The 23,633-nt window shown below is 47.2% G+C and overlaps 1 protein-coding gene and 1 long non-coding RNA gene across 2 annotated transcripts in view; one reads left to right on the top strand and one right to left on the bottom strand.

Moving 5' to 3' along the window:
* LOC134497606 (uncharacterized) overlaps positions 1-23,633 on the bottom strand; it is a 293,428-nt gene that overhangs the window by 247,096 nt on the left and 22,699 nt on the right. The gene's annotated exons all lie outside the window — the stretch shown is intronic.
* The window catches only part of VIPR1 (vasoactive intestinal peptide receptor 1), an 87,171-nt gene continuing 71,450 nt past the window's right edge, over positions 7,913-23,633 (top strand). Inside the window, exon 1 of the mRNA XM_063303319.1 lies at positions 7,913-8,295. Coding sequence (XP_063159389.1) covers positions 8,233-8,295 — 63 coding nt within the window. The 5' untranslated portion in view covers positions 7,913-8,232. The remainder of the gene's footprint in view (positions 8,296-23,633) is intronic.

The raw sequence follows: 23,633 nt of genomic DNA, 5'->3' as shown, positions 1-23,633 counted from the left end.
AGAAATGCCACACTGAAAACCTAGCTCACAAAATGGTGCAAGGTTTCTTTGGACTGCCTTCCAAGACTCACAGGCACACAACCTCTCGTTAAACTGAGTTTGTCTCCGTATTCAAGCTGAATTTATCTTGACTAAGAAGACTCACCACGCTGGGTTACGGGAGATTTAGCCACAATCTGTTGCACATCCTGGATCAAAACAAAACTTCTTACCCCACCAGCCAAAAGGTTTCTTCGTAATCTCATTTGGAAAGGAAAGCAACACAGTCTAAATCATCACTTACAAGAAACAAGAGGTGATCACCTTTGCAAAGCCTTTGCTCAGCAATTTTAAAGTTCATCCCCACTATGGCCATTTATTTGCTTAAACCGCTGCTGAAAAATGTGTTCCTAGTCACATGCATTCTAAGGTCACAGGCTGGTATGTCTTTAGGAAGAACCTGTCCTGTGGACTCATTAGGACAATTCCTACAGAAGAATGTATAGAATCAAGCTGTAAGGATGCTGTGAATCATGCAATGGAAAGACATCTCTGAGTTGAGCTTTGCTCTTGCAGATTCATCCATGCAGTTTTCTCGAAAGCAGCATGGAAATGGTTTGCCAACTTCCAGGATGTCCTTTTGACTTCCAGTAGCTCACAGGCCTGGGCATTCTCAGGGGTGTCTCATCCAAGTACTAGCCAGGACCATCTCTACTTTGTTTTTGTACTCAGACAAGATCAGCCTGGTGCCATCACCTGTGAAGCTGGAACAGGACCCAGGTTTAGTTCCCCCCACAGCCACGGAAGCCCACTGGGTGGGTCAGAATAAACTTGTGAGCTTGGTTTTGGTATTCCTCAAAAATTCCTGGGCTGAAGATAGGTTCCGGTGCACCCTGTCCTTGACTCCTGGGGGCAGGTCTGCTGGACTGCACCACATTTTTAGACTTGGCAGTCTTCAGGATATTTTTCCCAGTTCTGCTCTGCATCTCATCCAGAACTCCAACTAATGGAAATCTATTCTCATTCCCATCATTATCTCAACATTTGTCATCCTGTCTTCTTTCAGCCCAATATTTTGATTTTGAGGAGGACTTGGATTCTATCACGATGCAAACATGTCTGGAAGAATTTGTCAGCAATGGGAAGGTTGCCATTTATGTATTTTTATTCAGCCGTTCTTCATCAAGCTGTGATGCCACCACTTTGGAATGTCATTGGGAGATCTGTGATAATGGCTACGTGGCATAAAATCCTACTTATGGTAAATTGCAGGGTAATCTGTAAGCATGAGGACACTCGGTGTTCATAGATCCGTGTGTGACCAGAATTGCACAAATACAGACAGAGATATTACGAAGCTTGAAGGATCCCAAGGTCTGTGTAAGTACTAACAAGTCTCTTAAGGAAAAAGAGAAGCCTGGATTGCTACTGTGGGTAGGGACAGAAAATAAGGAAGGGAAAGGACTATTGTGGGTGTTGGAACGATTGGCCATCTAATACGCCGAACAGAAGCTCCTGAGATGCAATTTGCTTTAAAAATGGAGAGGAAGCATCATTTTTCAGCAATAAAATATGTAATGTGAAGGTACAGGTCCCAACATCTCAAGGCTGAGCTAGGAAATGTGAGGGAGATCAAGGATTCAGTTTCTTGTATTGAGAATCTGGGCCACACTTCCAAAGAGTAGCCTGACTGATGTTTAGATTGGATTATCTAGGAAGCTGGAACTGGGTAGTAACTGGCATCGTGCCTTTGTTGCACATAATTAGTAAGTTTAAACCAGGTAAAGTAAAAATCATCTTTGGTGTTATTGTGATATTGTTGTCTTCTTGTTGTTGCTGTTGTCCATTTTCCCATTAGAGCGATTTTCCAGCATATTTGCCATCATATGGAAAGATTCAAATTCTTTCCTGTTTTCCAGGGTCTTGCTACTCAACTACTCTGCTTTATAAGGGATTTCCAACTTCAACCAGCAATCTTTTCTTTTCCTTTTTTTTCTTTTTCAGTTACAGGAAATTTCATATGCAGATACTTTAGATAAATACTATATGCCTTTCCAAATGTGATTTTCGCCCAAAGTACACATTTCTGTGTGAATTTTTATGTCCTCCCACGTAAGAACTGCATTGCAAAATTCAGAAAGGTGCAAAATGGAAAGAAAAGACGTTCCTGAGCCCCCAATTGATAGGAGGTGTGAATCAGGCTGGTTAGATAGCAGATACAGATCAAACGGGATCTTCAAACATTATTGAGATGCCAGTCTGAACATGCTGATTGGGTTCACTTACATACTGATTAGGCTTAAAACAGGACAATTTTTTTGGGAATCTAGCTTGACTCTCAAGATTCTGTTACTACAGCCAATCTCAATAAAAGCAGCTTTAATCTTCCTGTGGAACGGATTTCCTGGTCCAGTCTACCTAGTGAGGTTGACATTATGGTGAAAGCCATATTTACTTCTATCATTGACACCTTGCTATCCCTGATCCCCACTGAGATCCTGCAGTGCTTGGGTAAATAACCAGTGGGGCTTCAAATATTGCTAAATTGCACGCCAGGTGTTCCTCACCTTTGGCCTTCCTTCCTAGAAAGTTGAGCACACCTGCCTTTGCAATGTCTGCACTTTGATCCACCACAAAGTGTTCTCCTGGATACCATGCAGCACAGTTCCAGAGAATATTCTCTCTTCTCTCCCATGCCTCCCTTCATTGGGACAGCTGGCCAAGAAAGGTGAGGGAAACTAGAGCAGAAAGGGTTGATAAACCAGTAAAGCCTAAAGCCAAGTTCTGATAATATTCTTTTGTCAACATGCTAAGGGTTCCCTCTGTTTGTCAAGGTGCAGGAGCTGCTGTTTGCTAGTTCAACTCTAATTCAGAAATCTCCTTCCTCCTTTTTTTTTTATCAGCTACAGCAAGGTTTCCTCTTTTACCTTGATCTTCATGGAGACCGTAATACTCTTCTGCAGAACAAATATTACGATCTTATCAAGGTCACCACAGAGATGGTGGTTGGGTGAGAAACATGGAAAGTCATGTAGGAAGCTCTCTCTCTACACACACACAGAGAGCGCACAGACACACTCAACCCAAAGTTCTCACTTGAGGCACAATTAACAAGGCTGAAACTATCCTACTTCAAACACATTATGCGAAGACCCAGCTCTCTGGAGAAGGCTCTAATCCTGGAAAAAGTAGAATGGAAGAGAAGAAGATGATCAGTAGCAAGGGGAATAGACTCAGTTACAGTGGCCATGGGGGCACCACTGGAAATGCTGAAGGACCAGGTTAGTGACAGATTTTTATAGAGAAAATCTATCTATGTGGTCACTAACAGTTGACACCCTCTTGATAGCAGATCAATCAATCAGTGCAAAGACTCAACTCCCTTGAGAACTCCATATGGCTGGGAAAGGTGGAAGGAAAGAGACGAAGAGGACGACCAGCAGAAGGTGGATGGACTCAGTTACGGTGGTGGTGGGTGGACCCTTGGAAGACCTGAAGGGCCAGGTTAGGGGAAGACCGTCACGGAGAAGGTCTATCTATGTGGTCGCTAGAAGTCAAAAATGGCTTCATAGCACCATATGTAATCAGTCGATCAATGCAATGAGCCAGCTCCCCTTGCAAAGTCTATAATGCTGGGAAAGGTGGAAGAGAGAGAGGAAGAGGACGACCAGCCACAAGGGGGGTGGACTCAGTTACAGTGGCCATGGGGGCACCCTTGGGAGACCTGAAGGACCAGACTGGGGACAGACCATGAAGAAAATGCGATCCCTAAGAGGCTGACACAACTTGCTGGTCTGTCTGTCTGTCTGTCTGTCTATCAACATGCCATGATCAAATAAATAAACCATATACAATTGAAACTTTGAGAGCCAGTTTGGTCTAGTGGTTAAGGTGCTGGGCTAGAAACCAGGAGGCTGCGAGTTCTACTCCCGCCTGAGGCATGAAAGTCCCACCTGAGGCTGGGTGACCTTGGGCCAATCCCTCCCTCCCAGCCCAAGAGCCAATCAGCCATGGTAGGAGAGTTCTAGTCCCGCCTCAGGCATGAAAGCCGGCTGGGGGACCTTGGGCCAGTCCCTCCCTCTCAGCCCAAGAGCCAATCAGGCGTGGTAGGAGAGTTCTAGTCCCGCCTTAGGCATGAAAGCCAGCTGGGTGACCTTGGGCCAGTCCCTCTCCCTCAGCCCAACCCACCTCACAGGGTTGTTGTTGTGGGGGAAAGAGGAGGAGGAAGGAGTATTAGGTATGTTTGCCATCTTGAGTTATTTATAAAAATAATAAAGGTGGGATAAAAAAAAAAGCTTCGAGCAGACCTCAATGCCACAGACTTTGCAGTAGTTAACCAAATTTCTGCTGCGTTTGACACTACAAGCAAGGTGATGGTGTCATCTCCAGACCACCTGATCCCTGCAATGCCGCATTGTCTCATTCAGTGGGCATTCCTGAATCACTGGCACTTCCCAGTCGGTCTGTTAAAACAAGCATCCATTGGAACAGCTGGACCTGAGGCCTGCTTCACACCCCAGGCTAAAAGCACAGCTGGGTTCTGCTGAAACATCTGCCGAGGTCCTATTCAAATGTGCTACTTAATTTGAAAAATTTATTACACGTGAGTCCACAGTTCTGTTCAAAGAGTCCTTTCAATTTGAATCCGTCGGCGTGCATTGTCAAATCCGGTGCAAGGGGGTGAGCGTGGAAGCAGGGGTCAGTGACTCTCTGAACACACTGGATTTGATTCACAAATGGGATGCAAAAGTAGGTTTCCACTGAATCACCTCAAAAGATTCACATCAAAGCTTTGTGCTGCTTTTGTTGCTAGGCTTTTTAGCAGCCGCCGAGATCCGAAAGTGAACCTTTCTGAGCAAGATTCTTACAGGGTATTCTTTAGGAAGATTTATTGAGAAGTATGGGATCGGGTTACAAGAATTTCAGCCACCGAACTATTTTAGAATTATAGCCCTGGGTGCCTTCAGTTGCAAACCTTCTAGTTTTATTTTCAAAAGCCTTCCATGATCCGGCAGAGCAGCGTTTCTCAACCTCAGCCACTGTAAGGGGTGTGGACTTCAACATGCTGGCTGGAGAATTCTGGGAGTTGAAGTCCACACCCCTTACAGTGGCTGAGGTTGAGAAACGCTGCGGCAGAGACAGGTCTCTTTGCTGATAACAGAAAAGCTTGCATTGGGCTGTTTCATAATGCTTTCCTGAACCTTTATCAACATGGGAATCAACAGTTACATCTGGTTCCCACAGAGCCACAAAGTGACCACCACGAGTCTAGCATTGTGGTCAGCCAAGCCATCTTGTTTGGCCATCTGTTCCTATGATCCGCAAACCTCTACCCAGAATCTGACGGGGGCAGGGGGATACAAACTCAACGGGATCCTTATCAACCCTGCTTGAATGAGTCCACCACAATGCATCATTTTCCACCTTCTTAGTTAGCTGCTGACAGCTATTTGCTCAAGGAGGACTCTGCTGATTAATCACCCAATAACAACAGCAGAGAAAGAAATAGCAGGACTAAGAAGATAGATGTCAGCCCTTCAAGGTAGCCCAGGTCGTGAAACAGACTCCAGGAGCTTGACTGAAGCTCTGCTTTATTGATAAAGGCTGTAGTAACAGAATCTTGAAACTTGATAGCATTTTCTCGTCCTCCCTCTTACACAGGTACTCCTTGTTTAGCAACCATTTGTTTAGTGAAGGTTTGGACATACAACAGTGCTGGGAAAACCAAATTACGACCAGTCCTTACACTTATGGCTGTCGCAGCATCCCTGTGGTCACACGATCATGATTTGGGAGCTTGGCGACCAGTTCGCATTTATGGCCATTGCAGCATCCCGTGGTCCCATGATCGCCATTTTTGACCATCCCAGTCAGCTTCTGGAAGCAAAATCTGTGGGGAACTGCGTGATTCGCTTAATGATCGCTGCAAAAAAAGGTGGTAAAATTGGGTCAGATTCGCTTAATGACTGCTTCGCTTGTTGTTTATTCATTCAGTCGCTTCTGACTCTTCGTGACTTCATGGACCAGCCCACATCAGAGCTTCCTGTCGGTCGTCAACACCCCCAGCTCTCCCAGGAATGAGTCCGTCACCTCTGCTCCGCTTAGCAACCAAAATTCTGGTCCCAATTGTGGTTGTCAAGTGAGGCCTACCTTGTTGGCAGAGTGCTAGAAAGCATTCGGCCCAGGAGAGATCAGAAAAGTCACACACCAGGCATTTCTATAAAAATAATTTTATTTACAGAAAGCAAACATATTTACAGGCTCTCAGTGAGAGCTGCTTAACTCTCTGCATGCCTACACAGAAGGGAAACTGAAACCTAAAACAAGTCCAGGCAAGTTCCTCCCTTAGGCAATGCAACCATTAACACGTGAAAAGGGGACAATTAAATTCAACCTCTTCACCTGGCCAAAATGATTAGTTACCATAGTAACCTTAATCTGTAGTAGAAAACATATTAACATACCTGTACTTAAGAGAGTTAAGGCAGGGCTAGGTTGAGCTTCTTTCTAATGTGTTCTTCCTGTCCTGGGCTTCAGTCGTGTTTTGTTAACTGCTGTCACATAATTTCTCCAAAGTCATCTCTGAGACTGTCTGCGACAAGAAAGAAGCTGGAGTCCATCTGAGATCATGGACCTGAACAGATGCTCCACCACATTGTCCTTGGATGCCAACTCTGGAGTCCCAGTGATGCAATTTTCAAGATACTCATCTTCTACAAAAGCAAAATAGGATCCTTGCTGAATCCCAAACCTTATATCATTATTTCCTCAGTGGGGTGGGATGGTGAAGAGGGAAAAGGAAAGTGGAGAAAAGCTATGGTGGCTCATTAAATCCTTTCTGCTAACTGGACATAGAGCCAGTGACTATTTCCCAAGCCAAACCTCCGTTTAATGCCAGACCAGACAAATCAATATGCAGCTATCTCAATGTTTTATTTCTCAGTTTTGTGGAGGTTTGAGCCAAAATATCTTGCCAGCACAGGGAAGAATGGGGAAGTCATTCTGATAATGAGTCCATTTATTCAGCCTGCATTGGTGCTGACTGCGCAGAGAGTAAAAGAATGCCACTGAAACCCTCCATTCGGGGTAGAAATTCAAATGAGACTTAATAAAAATCAGAAGAGACAGGAAGGGATTGGAGCCCAGCTTCTCCTTGGCTCCCCAGTTTGGTTGGCAAACTTAGGTGCCGATGAACCCCAAAGCTTGTCTGCCAATCCATGCATGCCCCTTGGGCCCGTCTGGCACCCCAACTTGCCCAGCCAAGATGGTCTACATTTCTGTTTGCCCACTCGCCCCTTATTTTAAAAAGAGCATTTAAGGCTTTGCTCTGGGCTTGCAGATGGGTTGTTGAGGTTACAGGCAACTAGCCAATCAGTGCTCAGCACAGCCATCTTCTACTGCCCTGAGAAGGATCTTCGAATCCAGGACGTTTCCCACCTGACAACAGAGCCCAGGAACACAGTATCTACTAACATCACAGAAGAGCTGTTAACGTGTTGTTTTCCTATCTTTGTGTGGTTTACTTTTGTTCCAGGACCTTCCTTCCTTCCTTCCTTCCTTCCTTCCTTCCTTCCTTCCTTCCTTCCTTCCTTCCTTCCTTCCTCTCTCATCCCTCCCTCCCTTCTTCCCTTCCTTCTCTCTCTTCTTCCTTCCCTCCTTCCTTCCTTCCCTCCTTCCACTTTTCCATTCTTCCCTTCCCGTTCTTCCTCCTTCTCTCTCTCCTCCCTCCCCTCTCGCTCTCCCTCCGCCGCCCGCTTCATCCCGGTGGACTTCACCTGCCTTCCCGGCGCCGCCCCCGCCCTCCTCCCATTGGCCGCCCGCTCCAGCCCCGCCCCGCTGGGCGGGGGAAAAAGCCCGCCCCCCGCCCCGGAGCCGCCGGTGGGGGGATCCGCGCGCGAGGCTCGGCTCGGCTCGGCTCTGGCCACGGCGGGCGCGCTTCGGCCGGGCTGCAGCCGGTGCCCGGGACCTGCCCGCTGGCTTGCGGGTGAAGGCGCCGAGGACGGAGCAGAAGGGAGCGGACGCGGCCGGCAGCGCCGGGCGGGCTTTGGACTACCTGGCGAGGTGCCCGCTTCTTTCTCCGCGCCTCTTCAGCGAACTCCGAAAATAATTTCCTCTTGTCCGGACAGCCTGCCGCGCCGCCGCTCCTTCGCCTGAACGATAACAGTAACAGTAACAGTAATAGTAACTCTTGCTTGTCCTCGCTGCGGGTGCATTCGATCCTGCCGACGGGAAGACTTCCGCGCGGCGCCCGCGATGGAGCGCCGGGTCCTGCGGCTCTGCGTCTGGGCGTCCTTCTCCAGCTCCCTCCTCCCCAAGGTGAGCGAGGGGCGTTTGGCGGGTCTCCTTCCCCTTCTCCCTGCACAGCCCGGGGAGGGGGGGAGACGCGGGGAGCGGGCTTCTCGGGGGCAAGAGGACCCAGCCCATCCTTGCCACCTGCAGCCGCACCTTGCCCATCCTACCCAGGTGCCCCTCGAAAGGCCCGGCCGTGCCCGCTCCGCTATCCTCAGTCCGCGCTGCCGGTTGGGCGTGTAGGATGGGATTGGGAGTCTCCCCTGGGATAGATGCCGTGGGAAGCATTCATCCCCTGGCACGTCCTGGCTCTAACGTGTCGCCTTGCTTCTAGGGACTGTCTACCCCAGGTGGTTTTCTGCGTTAATATGTTGCATCTGGCCTCTGTGTGTGTGTGTGTGTGTGTGTGTACCCAAGAGTTATGTGTCAGACATTTGGCACCACTGATCTTCCCTCCCTCTTCATCCACCGCAAGACCAACATCCTTAGTTATCTTCTGTGAGCCTGAGAAAATAGCACTCTGCCCATGCTCATGTGCCCCGCTGGTTGGTCATTTCTCAGCACGTTCCCAGATTTGTTTCGGGCATTAAAAACTGCAGCTAAAATGGGCTGGATCTGAGCTGAAAGTCAGCCCTGGAGACTCTTGTGGACAAGTTTGGTAGGCTCCCCCCCCACACACACACACTTTTTTTCAAATCTGGTTGAAAAAGCCCAAAGCCTGCTGGGCTTCTGAAAGAAAACATGCCCAATGAATTGCCATAGGCACAAGATGGTTTAGCTTAGGGGCCAAACCACCTGTAAAACGGGGAGCAGAGAAAGTGCTGGGTTGATATGATTCCTCTTTGCTCCAAAGAGGGTCTCCGATTATGATTAGCCCTTTGGGGCTGCAACAGACACTGCCCAAAGTCCATTGGCGTTGGGCAGCCAATAAACTTAAATTAATAATAGTAATAACGTTTGGAACAATTTTCCCCCACATTTATGAGATTCTGGGTCTAAGCTGCCCTGCATGGTGTGGTTGCAACTAGGCACGATCCAGCTGGTTCTAAGCTCCATGTTCTTGGTCAGCAAATTAAGCCACTGATTAGCTCTTTTTCCCTCCTGGGTCACTTGACATCTGTTGAAGAGCTAACCTTTGCCTGGGTAAGATCAGAAGTGCCAATGTCAGTGGCTCCCACCCTTGAGCAGTCTAAGAGGCAATGGACTGCAGTGCCCATAATCTTCCAGCCAGGTGGGAGCTTTTGGGAGTGGGGGGGGGATCAGGGTGGGCAACACAGTCCCCCTTTCTCCAGAGCAATGCTCGATCTCGTCCCCGTGAGATATAATCCTTTGATTATCCTACAAATTGTGTTGGTAGAGTGTTCTTTTCTTCCTAAAGAGAAAAAATGTGAATGATGATTGTATTATTCTGGGGTAAGGGTTGCAAGGAAACTTCTGTTTCTGGGCTGTTTCTTCTGCTTCCCGGCAAACCGGTACGCTAACAGCTTTGGGTAGATGAGAATATTGTAAGATTGGAGCCTGGGCATATATCATTAAAAATGTGGTACAGCAATCAGATGGAGCTTGGGGAACTCTAGATTCAAATCCCCACTTTGTCGTGAAGTTAATTTGGTGAATTACAGTCGCTCCACCTGGTTGGTCTCTCAGGCTTGTTGTGAGGATGAAATGCCAGGGTGCAGGTGGAGATCTATAGGCGGTGCCGTTTTTATTAGTGTGAGAAATGCATAAATAAATAAAACTGCATTGATTTAATGAATCTCTGCATATTTGTGAAAGCAAAGGCCTTTGCTTTTATAAATATCGAGTGAAAAGAGGCTTAACGAAAGAAAGAATTGCAATTTGGTTTCCAATAAGGAATGGACAATGCAGATAAAAGATTGGGAAGGAAAGAAGAAGGCAGGTAAACAGTCCATCACAGCTGGAGCTCACCTGCAAGCATCTTCTTCTTGCGCTGGGCTGTGAATCTGGTAATTGCTTCCTGGCAGGCCAGCTCAGAATGATGGAGGTTGTAGTCCCACGTACTTGAAAGTCACTAAGTTGATTGGTTGTAGAACGAAGGAATCTACAAAAATCAAAGGGGCCTTCTGGATCATGGCTGTGTTCCACCGTGCCCGGCGTTCTGCCTCACCCAGTGACCGGTCAGTGAATTGTGGAAGCTGGCAATGTGGACAGGAGGGTTGATGGCCTTATTCTGTTGTTGTTCCTGTTGGTATTTAGCATCTCCTGCTTGTGATTCAGAAGGTGGTCCTCAGGCACCCAAACTAGCATCTCTTGGTGCCCAAGTTTCCATGAATTGCTCCAGTCCCCTTTTAACTCCTCCTTCTCAATCAGTGGCTGTCACCACGTCCAGGGATAGCAAACATCACAGTTGAAACACATTTTGTATTTTTTTAAAAAAAGTCCTCTGTTCTTGGCCCTGAAACCGTTCGCACGGAGCAATAATGGATGACCCCAAATTCTGACATGAAGAATTTGAAGGCAGGGAGAAAAACCCTCCATATTTTCCTTGCCAGGGACGAAAATGTGTTCATACCTCTATCAGGTCTCCCCAAACTCGCTTTTGCACTAAGCTAAAAAAATTGCAGACCCTGTTGCATTTCCTTCTAGGCTTTTACCCCGAATTGGTTGGGTTCCTGTTTTTTGCACCCTTTCTAGCTGTGAGGTCCTTTTTCAGGTGTCATGCTCAGTACTGTATGCCATGTTCCAGATGCAGATATATCATGGAGCCATAGATTAAAGAGAGAGAGGAGAGAGAGAGATGCATTACTACATTGGCATTTTAATTTTCACTTCTGAAAGATTCCAAGCCTGGAATTTGCTTTTTTTTCCCCACTCATAGCAGCTGGCCTTTTAATTAACCTTTTAATTGACTTATCGATAGGGATTCCAGGACAGGGATCTTAGCTGGCCACTGAAACTCAGATTCTATTAATATATACAGGGGGTTGGAAGTGTGGGCTAAGATCAACAACATCCTTACTAAAGATCTGCAACTGTTGATGTTCAAGATATTTTGCAATTTTCCCGATTCCCTAAAATCCATCCAAAAAGCATTGATAAAAAACAAAGCGTTTTGTTTTCATCTGTCTCGGCCATTCAGGCTGTTTAATAGTCTTGCCAGTTTTAGTAAGTTCTATGGGGTTACAATTCCTCAAATTCCCACCTAGCACATCTATTCGCAAGTGGCAACTTATTCCAAATGTTTGCCTTTCACAACAACCTTTAAATATCCAAACAAAAGTGTTTCAGCAGTTCAAAGCATGGAATAGTCCATCCTTTATCTGCCCAGTTGTATTTCTCTTTTTTAAAGCCCATTCAGCTTCTCTTCCTCCCCGTATTTCCAAAAGATGCTGCAGATGTTGAGTGGCAACTCTTAAACCAGTGTTTCTCAACCTTGGCAGCTTGAAGATGTGTGGACTTCAACTCCCAGAATTCCCCAGCCAGCTGTGCTGCTGGGGAATTCTGGGAGTTGAAGTCCACACATCTTAAAATGGCCAGGGTTGAGAAACACTGTCTTAAACCCTTTGCATTGTATTGTTTCTCATCCGTTAAGCTAGAAAATATATTTAGATTAGTAAGTGCGGAGGCATTCTAGCAGACGGTTTATTGTGGTTTGCAGAGAATCACCAGGACAGAACTTGTGGTCTATAGTTTGGTGAGGAAGCAGTTGGGGAGGAAGGCAGAGGCAGCAGAAAATGAAGGTAGAGGTTTCTTGTACCTATGCTGAGCTGGAGTCAAGCATGGCAGGAAGTCACGCTAAGCCTAGCCACAAAGGACAAATTAAGATTAAAGAAAGAAAATTGACCTGTCTCTGCAAGAATGTAACCGGCCCAGTCCCCCTTCTAAGGGGGAGATGGGCAGTGATATAAACTGGAATAATAAACAAACAAACAAACAAACCTGCTCACAGTAAAAAGTTAGGAGGCAGAACTTGGGAAAACACTGTATCTAGTCCACTTTAAGTTTTCTCCCACTGAACACTTCTGATGCCCTCCAAGAACGGGGATTTCATGCTGACCTGAAAATTACTGGAATTAAATTCTGACACAGCTAAAAAGCCACAGACTGAGAAAGGAAAACCTCACACATGGGGGGTTTGTTCTCTCCGTCTTGCACCATGCTGTTTCCCCACTTCCTTTGCATTTATTAACAGTTCCATTTTGCACACCTGTAAGGGAAGCGGTACGCCGACATCAAGTTTTTCTTTTAATTTTTGGTTCAGGGGAAATACGCCTTTGCCTTTTTATTTTATTTATTTCTTCATTCGTTCGTTCCATTGGTATGGCCACCCATCTGACAAGTGACTCTGGGCGGCGAACAATCATAAAACCAATTTAAAACGAATTGCCATCATAATGCAAAAATTAAAATGCACACAGCAGCTGAGGAGAATGTGACAGTCCATGGCTGTTAATGCAACCAGGAGATGGGTCCCTGCACACACTTGGGGCACCAAGCCTGGGCACGAAACCAGGTCTTCTGAAAGGCCAGCAGGGTTGACCCATCCTGGTCTCTGGAGGGAGGTGGGCACTAGGCAGAAAAGGCACATTTTCCAGGCCCCGCCAGCCGGCATTCCCTGGCCGATGGGACCCAGAGTGTGCCTATCCTGCCAGACCAGATTGGATGGGTAGGAACAACTGAGGAGACGGTCCCTCAGGTGACCTGGTCCCAAACCGTGAAGGGAAAACCAGCACCTTGAATCACACCCAGAAGCACACTGCCAACCAATGCAGCTCACAGAATATTGGTGTTACATGTGCCGGGCAACTGGTGCCATTTACTACCCATGCATCTGTGTTCTGCACCAGTTGAAGCTTCTGAATGCTCTTCAATGCAGCCCCATGTAGAGCGCATTGCGGTAGTCCAGATGGGAGGTCATGAGGGCAGGAGTGACAATGAGCAGGGATGGGCACAACTGGCGCACAACCCAAAAGTGTGCAAAGGCCCTCCTAGCTGTGGCTGCCACCAGCTCTTCTAGCCATGAGTTCAAGAGCAACCCCAGATTGCGCACTGGGTCTGTCTGAGGCAGGGCCACCCCATCCAAAACAGAAGATGGAAACTCCTTGGCATCAGAAGGTCCATACACCCAAAGCCACTCAGTCTGGCTTGGGTTGAGCTGAAGCCTGTTGCACCCCATCCAGGCCTTCCCAGCCTCCAGGCCAGCGTTTCTCAACCTTGGCAACTTGAAGATAGGTTGTCATGACCTCGTTGCAAGGCACAAAGAGCCTCACAACGTGGATCATGATCATTAAGGAAAAGAGGAAGGAGATAATCAAACCAGGGATTAACACAAGCACCCAAAAGCACCCACACCCATGGACCCATAGGCAGCTGAAAAGAAAGGAAGGAACGAAGATAAGACGCACCTGGTGCCCCGGAGGACACAACCGTCACTGGGAGACAAAAGAGGACACCGGGAAAACGCCCAGGCAGCCATCAAGGGTCCCATCAAGAGGGATTGGGTCAAAGCAGGGTGGGGAAGCCCGGGGCAATACAGGAGGGTATAAAAGGGGCACCCCCACACCACCTACCCCGTTCCCGTTTTTCGTTCTGTCAGCTATCATTCCAATAAACCAGAAATCCTTAATACCCATTAAGTGAGTCTGTGTCTTATTGCGAAGCGAGGCTGGCCCTGACATAGGTGGACTTCAACTCCCAGAATTCCCCAGCCAGCTGTGCTGGCTGGGGAATTCTGGGAGTTGAAGTCCACCTATCTTAAAGTTGCTAATGTTGAGAAATGCTGCTCCAGGCACTGTGACAGGCTATCCACATGCTTTTCAGATGAAAAATAAAGCCAGCGAAGAAATGCAAGAGGAGGAGAGGGGTTGTAACTTTCCCCTCTCCTCCTAACTTTGTTCCAAATTCTGTTCAGCTTCTTTTTCTGCATCTATCAGAATAGATGCAGTCCACTTTCCGTTAACTCTGAGGGCAGAGAGAAACCAGTCTGCATTAGGAGAAAATTCCCCAGGGAGGCCAGTGGAAATATTCTGCTTAATGCCAAGGATTATTTAAAAGGAGGCATGTTTGTTTTTAAGCCGAATCAATAATAAGGGTGAAAGCTTTGTCAATACCAAGTTGGGATTATCACTTCCCCCAGGAAGACACTATTTTTATTCTTAAAGACCCGCCTGGCATGTTAAATACAAAGGTGTGTTTTACATCTCTCTTGCACCAGAGAGTAAGGAATTCTGTGCATGCTCAGAGGCACTCAATCGGGCCATTTTATTTTATTTTATTGTTTTTTGCCGGCATTTTAAATATTCTATTTTTTGTCGGCATTTTAAAATTGAAGGGAGGGCTGGGGCTGTTCCAGGGAAAGCAGGAACACTCTGCTTATGCTCCGGCAGAGCTGTGCTGTTATTTTGATTGGCAGCACTCCTGAGTTTGGTTGCTGGCACTGAATTGTTCCCTGGAGCTCTGTTGCCAAGTTCACATCCCACTTTTTTTTCTCTCCTGAAAGCTCTGTTGAGCTAATTATTTAATCAGGCAAAATGTCTTGAGAAGAGCAAAGCAGACTCTCGCTAATTCCAACACTTATTCCTTCCTTCTTTCAAACACTCAGAAGCTGCTGGTGATTCCTTCCGGCTTTTCTTGCGTCTAGTCCTCATTGTTACCCCAAGAGAGGGTTGATGGCTGGGGAATTCTGGGAGCTGAAGTCCACACATTTTAAAGTTGCCAAGGCTGAGAAACACCGCTTCTAGAAGGAACGCTTCGAAAGCCAAATGTCCCCTTCTGCTCCTGGTAGCAATTTGTGGATGGATTTAGACCAGGAGTAGCTAATTTCCAGCCGTGGAGACTGTCCTGTGAACCAAGGTGAGGAACAGGGAAAATGGAATACAGGCAGTCCTTGCTTAACGACCACAATTGAGACTGGAATTTTGGTTGCTAAGTGAAGCAGTCACTAAGTGAATCCAACCCGATTTTACAACCTTTTTGTGGCGGTCATTAAGCGAATGACCACGGTCATTAAGCAAGCCATGTGGCTAAGTGAATCACGCAGTTCCCCATTGGTTTTGCTTGCCAGAAGTCGGCCAAGAAGGTCAAAAATGGCGATCGTGTGACCACGGGGTGCTGTGATGGTCATAAGTGGGAACTGGTTATCAAGCGCCCAAATCGTGGTCACGTGACCGTGAGGAAGTTGTGACAGTCGTAAGCGTGAGCATCGGTTGTAAGTTGGTTTTTTTCAGCACCATCGTAAGTCTGAACCGTTACTAAATGAATGGTCATTAAGTGAGGACTACCTGTATGTGCTTTAAAAGGAAGCAGAAGGAATCCTCTGTGTGAGATGAGGTTTCCTAAATCTACAGCATACGGCCTCCTCCCAGATGTTAAGCATTGTCCCTGGGCTGCAGGAAGGTCATCCATCCTTCCTCAAATAAGAAATCTCAAAACTCAAATCTCTGCTGAATTTCTTTACAGCAAGAATGGGCAAACTTTTGTTCTCCTAAGGACCATCATCCCACAAAGTGAACCTGCTACCGGCCTTGTACCCAGGGCTGTCTGCAGGGTGTGGTCAAAAAAAGTCAAGACGGCAGAGCTTCGATCGCACCATTGCAACCGCCATCTTGACCTTTTTCGCCACATCCTGTGGACAGCCCCATTTATACCCATCTAGGGTAGGAGTGAAGGAAGTGATGCTGCGGGAACCCAACCTGGCTGGTCCCCCTTCTTCTCTGTCACTCTGTGTCAGCCCTTCGAGGTAGTCCAGCCAAGAAGCACACCAGGAAGTACCAGCTCTAACTTTATTGGAAGGTTCCATTAACAGAATCTTCCAAGTCTGAAAGGACATTTCTCCCCTGTCGCCTTTTCAGCCCCAGAAACTGGGAAGAGTCCCTTCTGAGATGCTTTCCACACCCCTGTTCCTTCTGTGGGCTCAGCTGCCTCTTATCTGCCCATTGCCCAGTCTGTGACTCTCCCTTCTGTCTCCCAGGGTCATTCTCACATGCCATTACACTCTGCCTCCCCTTCCTTTGTCTTTCCAGCCCGCATCTCCCTTTTCTGCCCCTTGTTTGGAGAAGCCTTTGAAACAAAAGAAATGGCTGTTGGAAAGAGGAGTTGGACCACCAGTGAGGGTCAGGATATGCAATTTGGCAGAAAAAAAGAGAGGAAATGAATTCTTCCAAAACAATCACCACAACAACCGGTTCCAATCTTCACAGGCAGCACCGCCTTGTGAAAAGGCAATCTAGCTCTGCCTTCTCTGCCTTTTGGCCCTGCAGCTGACTTCAGTTCCCAAGAATCCCCAGCCAACATGGCCACCCTGGATCCCAGGGGATTCTGGGAATTCTTGTCCAGCATAATTGGACAGCTCCAGATTTGGGAAAGCCGAAGTTGTGTGTGCCTGTCAGGGGATTTGTAAAGATGCGGGTAACAGCGAAAGCACCAGCAGTTTTGTTCTTTTTATAGAGAGAGTTGTCTCTGCAGAGATCTGGTTTGGTACTTTTAATTAAAATAACAATAGCAGCAACAACAACAATAACAATAAAAGATGCAGTTTGGGGGGCTTAAAGAAGCTGCTTGGGGGTTTTGAAAAGACAGCCCTGCAAAGAATGGGATTGCATGCTATAACAACAGTGAAATGTTAATCCTAGAGCAAAATTTCCTTAGCTGTGGCTTGTTCTGCTGGTCTCCTTTTCCAGCGAGAAGCTCTGGGCAGTTCAGCAGACTGATATTCAACAGGAGAAGCATTTTCTGACAAGACTGTCTTGCTTCCTGTGCACTTTACCAATTGGATTCCTCCTGGCAGGGTTTCTCAACCTCAGCAACTTTTAAGATGGGTGGACTTCAACTGGGAGTTGAAGTCCACGCATCTTAAAAGTTGCTGAGGTTGAGAAACGGTGTTGCCATAACAGCAAGCCCCAACCTCAGGATGCCCCGTTGTCTTTGCTCTTGCTCAACGGCCTTTGCGCACCGATGCCAAAACCTGAGCTGTTCTTCCTGTTCCTCCTCCTGGATTTCTCTCAGCAAACTTTTATTTTTAGCATCCGCTTTTGCTTTCCGCAGAGGCCCTTCTCCGCTGCGGCTCTGCTTTTCGGCCTCTGTCAAAGGTTGGCGGGCAGTTCTTCTCTCCAACAGCTGTTTCTGATCCAAGCTTTGGAAATAAAATCTCCCCCCAAGTGTGACCAGCAAGTGGGGGATGAAGAGCCAAACCGCACTGGCATCAGGCATGAGAGAGAAGGGGAATTGGGGAGGTGTTGCGTGCATCGCGGGGCCTTCTCGGCAGCTGGAGATTTACGAGGATGGCGGAGGGAAGCTCCCAGGAAGGGGCATCTTCCTGGGTTTGGAAGGATCTGGTGAACGCAGGCCAGTGTGGTGGTTCCCTTTAGGACATGTAGAGCAGGGAAGAAGCAGGGAGTGATTTCCTATTTGGAGTCCCATGGCAGAAAAGCTTGTGGGGGTTAAGTGCCGAGCGGGCGTCCTGCGGGGCCAGCTTAGAAGGCGCAGGGGAGTGAGCAGCAGAATGGGCTCCCCTGGGAGATGCCTTGGCCTCCAGCGTTCCTCTTTCACCAGTTGATGGCTCGTTTTGGTCTGAACCGGTTTATGATGAATTTCATTTGAGTGACGGTGTTTTAAGAGTAGAAGTTCGCTGCATCTTGCTGTTAGCTGCCTTGAATGCCCAGCGAGCAGGAAGGGGGAAGGGGAAGGGGAAGGAGAAGAAAGAAAGAAAAGAGGAGGAGGAGGAAGGGGAAGGAGAAGAGGAGGGGAAGGAAAAGAGGAGGGGAAGAGGAGGGAGGAAAGGGGAAGGGGAAGAAGTAGAAGAGGAAAAAGGGGGAGAGGGGGAAGAGGAGGGGAAGAAGAAGAAGAGGAGAATCAGAAGGAGAAGAGGGGAAGGGGAAGAAGAGGAAGAGAAGGAGAGGAAGGAGGAGGAGGAGAGGAAGAAGGGAGGGAGGGCGGGAGGGGGAAGAAGAGGGGAAAGGGAAGAAGAGGAGGAAAAAGAAGGAGGAGAGGAGGAGGAGAGGAAGGGGAAGGGGAAGGAGAGGAAGGAGAGAATGGGGAGGAGAAGAAGGGAAGTAGAAGAAGAAGAAGAGAAGGAGAGGAAGAAGGAGAAGGAGGAGAGGGGAAGAAGAGGAGAAGGAGAGGAAGGAGGAAGAGAAGAAGAGGAAGAGGAAAAAGGAGAAGGAGAAGAGGAGGAGGAGAGGGGAAGGGGAAGAACTGGAGGAGGGAAAGAAGCAGCAGCAGCAAGCGCTACTCCCCAGTGGCTTTTCTCCCACAACCGCCACCCAAATACTGTTGGAAAACCTGCAAATGGACCTAATTGGGGTCAGGCCAGGAAGAACTGTTGGCCCAGAGGAGCAGAGGCTGCCTCCCATTTCACGACCGGCCATTTCTCCCGGCTTTTGCTGGAGGTGGTGGGGCTTGAGCCCGGGATGGTCTGCGTCCAAAACAGGCTCTCGGGCTCCAAGGCAGGGTTCCTAACCGGGGGCCACGGAGGGACTCCTGGGGGCCCGTGGATTGGTTTCAGGGGGGTCCGTGAACTTAAATGGGGAAAAAAATGTTCAAATTTATTTTCACAGCCCTCTAACTGAAATTGAGCTTTTTCTTCAGTAATGAAAGTAGGCAACAAAGCAATTTATGGCTTCTAGACTCCCAAAAGGTTTGATAACATCAATAAATTGTTTTGATGGACTAATAAAGAAGCACGTAGATTACTAGAGTACGTATTGTTATTTTTTAGTAGTTTGATAATGGTATTTGAGCAGAACTGGTTTCCTTTCTAACACAATCTGCATCTCTGTATTTTATATTAGGCATTGAAATACAAGAGGGGGCTGTAGGCTTCAGCAGACTCTCAAAGGGGCCGACGGCGTGAAATTATTAGGAGCCCCCCCTCCCCCCAGCTCTAAGATCTGAAGCCAGAAACCCTTTCTAGAAATCTGGCATTTGGAGATCTACCAAGCCAGTATATAAAAGCCAAATTAAAGGCCAAATTGTTAGGACTTCAATCACGTTAGGCACCCACGTGCCCAGGGTTGTGTTTTCAGATGGGTGGGAATGGACATAACTCCCATTCGTTCAGCACCGCTGTAACTTCAAACGGTTGCTGAACAAATGGACGTTAACCGAGGACTGCCTGTATTTTGATGGTTTCTCTCTCTTTCCCACCAAAGATTGGGAAGAAAACCAGTTGCTGACGTCAAGGAGTGTAGTGCCCAATTTTGATGGCATGATTGTCCGGAGCTCTGACTTCCTGCACGAAAGGGCCAGGGTCTGCGCGAGCTGCTTAGAAGCCGATTCAGAGTATAATCTTGCAGGGAAAGAAACTGGCTATAGTCAAGTGACAATAGCATAACATTGTAGTAAAGAAACAGTAGCGATGCATGATCAGAAAATGTTCAGCAGAGAATCTGTAAACAGTAATATTCCTCCTGGGATGGCTTTGTCCCAGTGTGTATTCTGAGCAAAGGTGGGATGTCGGTCTCTTAACGCAGCCGGATTGAATATAGGCTTCCATGTGAAGTCTTAATTGCTACAGTCCCAGGAGAAACTGCACAAAGTTCTCTCTTTTAAAAAAGTCTGTAGAGATGCATTTTCTGGGGGTCTGTGAAGCTGAAGGGGCTGTATATGCACAGGTTTCTCGTGGGGTTGCTACTACGGAGTACTCACACTAGAAGTGAGCAAGGTAGAAGTGATATATCTGCTCCCAGACTAAGATGAAGATTTTTGTGGGTGTTTTTAAGGTAAAGGTAAAGGTTTCCCTTGACATGAAGTCCAGTCGTGTCCGACTCTAGGGGGCGGTGCTCATCTCCGTCTCAAAGCCGAAGAGCCGGCGTTTGTCCATAGACACTTCCTCCGTGGTCATGTGGCCGGCATGACTAAACAGGACGCCGTTACCTGCCCGCCGAAGCGGTACCTATTAATCTACTCACATTTGCATGTTTTCGAACTGCTAGGTTGGCAGGAGGTGGGTGTTTATACCCACAGGAAATGTACCTATTCTGCACTCACAAAATCAGTGCAGGTGCACTACCCACCATGGAGGAACGGTTGGTGAAACTGACAGATCATGCTGAGACGGATCAATTATCTTCTTTGATTAGAGAAAAGACACTCTCTACATCTATTGGTGACTAGAAAGCTCTTATGGGCTTTTTTGCATAAAAAAAAATGAACTTGGGGTTTGAAGATGAGACAGGATAGATTATAGAAAGAAGAGAATTATGATTTAATTTTAGAGGTTAAAATATCATTGTACTTATAACTGCTGTGAAGAATTTCGGAAGCCACCTCTTTGTATCTTTTTTCTCTCCTTTCTATTTTAACTTTTTTTCTCTTCTTGCAGTTTTTGCTTTCTCGCTGCTGTCTTTCTTTTTTCTCTTTTCTTCTTTACTTTGCATGAGTTTGTTTTAATTTTCATCTTCTTTTCAAAAAGCTTTTACAAAAAGAAAATCAGTGCAGGTGAACATCTATATTTAATCCTGCAGAAAAGCCGTGGGTTGGTGTGTTGTGTTATCTCGCCGTTCTAAATAGGAAGCAGTTTCAGGGGTTCAGAGTCTACCTCTGTTTCTGTCCCTTAGACTGTGTTCAGCAGTGTTTTTGCGTGTACGTGTGTTCTCCATGTGCAGCCCATAGTCAAAGCTCACAGCTAAAGTCTACAGAGAGCTTCCTGAGATCTTCACAGTTGCCAGGTTTTTTCTCACTGTCTTGCTCAGTCTAATTCACTTCAAGCTCTCTTCCCCATGAAAGGAATAGAGCAGGGTTGAGGGTCCCTAGTGGTAGGCCCCACCTCACTACACTTTTTCCGCTAGCACTAACTCATCCCATTCTAGACATTGCAGGAGGGAAACTGTGTTAGTCTATGGTAGCCAAAAATCAGGAGTCCGGTAGCCTTTGGGAGCTAACAGTTTTTATTAAAAGGCATCCGCTTTTGAGAGATGCAGCTCCTGCCAGCCCCACCAGGTAGACCAGACCACGAAATCAGCTCCACAGGATGGCTAAAACTACTTTTATGGAGATTGGCTGGAATAACAGAATCTTGCAAGTCTGATGGTGCTGGACCCTCTCCTACTTCTTATACTTCAGTGAATGAGGGAGGCGTCTGCGTGATTCACCTCCAAATGTTATCTCGTTGCCCCGGACTTAAGCATTTCATCCCATTTTGCCACGGGAACGGTTCCTGCAGATCTCCATCAAGGCCATCTTTGCTCTCTACAGCCCCCTTCACCAGATGCACAGAGTGGCTTGACTGATGCAGGGTTTAAAGTGGGAGGATGGTTCTCCTCCCAGGACGTCTACAGTGCAAAGCACCAAGCTCAGCCGGATGGAGTGGGAATCAAGAAAACTTACAAAGGAACTGGTACAGATAAGGACATCATTTTTCTAACCCAATGCAAACAACACAACATCACTCCTAACCCTTCTTCCCCCCCACACCTCACCCCAGTTTAAATCCTGCATCAGTCAAGCTTGAGAGCCAGTTTGGTCTAGTGGTTAAGGTTAAGGTGTTGGGCTAGAAACCAGGAGTTTGTGAGTTCTAGTCCTGCCTTAGGCCGGCTGGGTGACTTTGGGCCAGTCCCTCCCTCTCAGCCCAAGAGCCAATCAGGTGTGGCAGGAGAGTTCTAGTCCCGCCTGAGGCATGAAAGCCGGCTGGGTGACTTTGGGCCAGTCCCTCCCTCTCAGCCCAAGAGCCAATCAGGCGTGGCAGGAGAGTTCTAGTCCTGCCTCAGGCATGAAAGTCAGCTGGGTGACCTTGGGCCAGTCCCTCTCTCTCAGCCCAACCCACCTCACAGGGTTGTTGTTGTGGGGAACATAGGAGGAAGAAGGAGTATTAGGTATGTTTGCCATCTTGAGTTATTTATAAAAATAATAAAGGTGGGATAAAAATTAAAAAAAAAAAAAGCCATCCCATGCAATTGATGAACTACAGCTCTTGAAAGCTCCTGCCTTTTAATAAAATGTGTGAATTGAAAAAGGGGCTATCAGACTTCTCCGGCTTTTTTTCCTGTCCCATTTTGTAGCAGTAGCTTCTCTGTTCTGGTTTTTGGGCATATGAACATTTTTTTCAAAGGCAGTTTCAATTTATTTTCATTTATTATGTGACTTACAATCTCTGTACACCATTTCTCATTCATCCTGCCTCAATTAAAACAGTGAAAATCCCTTTGATAAAAAACTGACCCTCCAAAATGCAATCAAAAATGCCAAATGAATAAAGGCGTTCCATAATGAGCAAAAGTCGCAGTAAAAGTTAAAAATAGCACCGCAGCATTAACGCTTTAGTAAAAGGCCTGGGAGAATGAATATGCTGTTGCCTGAAGCTGAAAATATTATTAAGATGGTGCTAGGCTTAAAGGTTTGCAACAGAGGGAGGGCGTGGGAATCAAGTGGCAAGGCGTTCCATAAGCTTGGGCCCAAGTTTGGCTGAGAAAGAGTGGGCTGTTTAGTAAGTTCATGGCTGGGGCAAGATTCAAGTCACACCTCTCACAATGGCACTGTGGAATCAAAGGTTTCAAGAACTGGGCAAAAATGAGGGAAACCTTGAGAAGGGGACTGGGGGTGGAAATGGATGAATTTCAGATTTGAGATGAGAAAACAAAAAGTAACTTGGAACTATATAATTCTGGATTGGGGCTTGGTCATACCTTAATGGTCTGTGGGAATGACCTTGGGAGACAGGGGGAAGAGCCGTAGACTAGGCAATGGGCAGATAAGAGGCAGCTGAACCCACAGAAGGAATGGAAGTGTGGAAAGTGTCTCAGAAGGGACCCTCCCTGGTTTCTTGGACTGTAAAGGCGACAGGGGAGAAATGTACTTTAGACAAGCAAGATTGTTGTCAGCCTTCTGAGGTAGTCCAGAGAGGAAGCATGACCAGATGGGCTAATTCTACTTTATTGTCAGATTAGATTAACAGAACCTTGCAAGTCTGAAAGTACAGCTCTCCCCCCTTGCCTTTCCAGTCCAAGAAACTAGGGAGGGTCCCTTCTGAGATGTTTGCCACATCCCCATTCCTTCTGCGGGCTCAGCTCCCTCTCATCTGCCCATTGCCTAGTCTGTGGCTCTTCCCCCTGTCTCCCAAGGTCATTCCCACATCCCATTATACATACTGCCAAATGGACTTAATTTCTATGGAGGGGTGCAGAGATTCCACGACACATCATAACACTGGAAATATTTACGAGCATCCTCTGATCAAATCCAGCTTCCCCAATGGGCGTTTTTTGCCAGAATATGGCAAAAAAATGTCTCAAAATGTGATCATGCACCCACAGGACGCTGCAACCAGTCATAAATGCAAGCCGGTTGCCAAGTGCCTGAAATGTGGTCATGTGACCGCGGGGCTGGTGAGACATTTTGCGATGCTCAGAAGTGCTTTACAGGCTGTAAAGCACCCATTCTGAGGCCGTCGTAACTTCAGACCATCATCAAAC

The sequence above is a fragment of the Candoia aspera genome, chromosome 4 (genome assembly GCF_035149785.1).
Source record: "Candoia aspera isolate rCanAsp1 chromosome 4, rCanAsp1.hap2, whole genome shotgun sequence".
Classification (NCBI taxonomy): domain Eukaryota; kingdom Metazoa; phylum Chordata; class Lepidosauria; order Squamata; family Boidae; genus Candoia; species Candoia aspera.
Note: the sequence above shows the minus strand (reverse complement) of the source record. Positions and strands in the feature narration are given on the sequence as shown.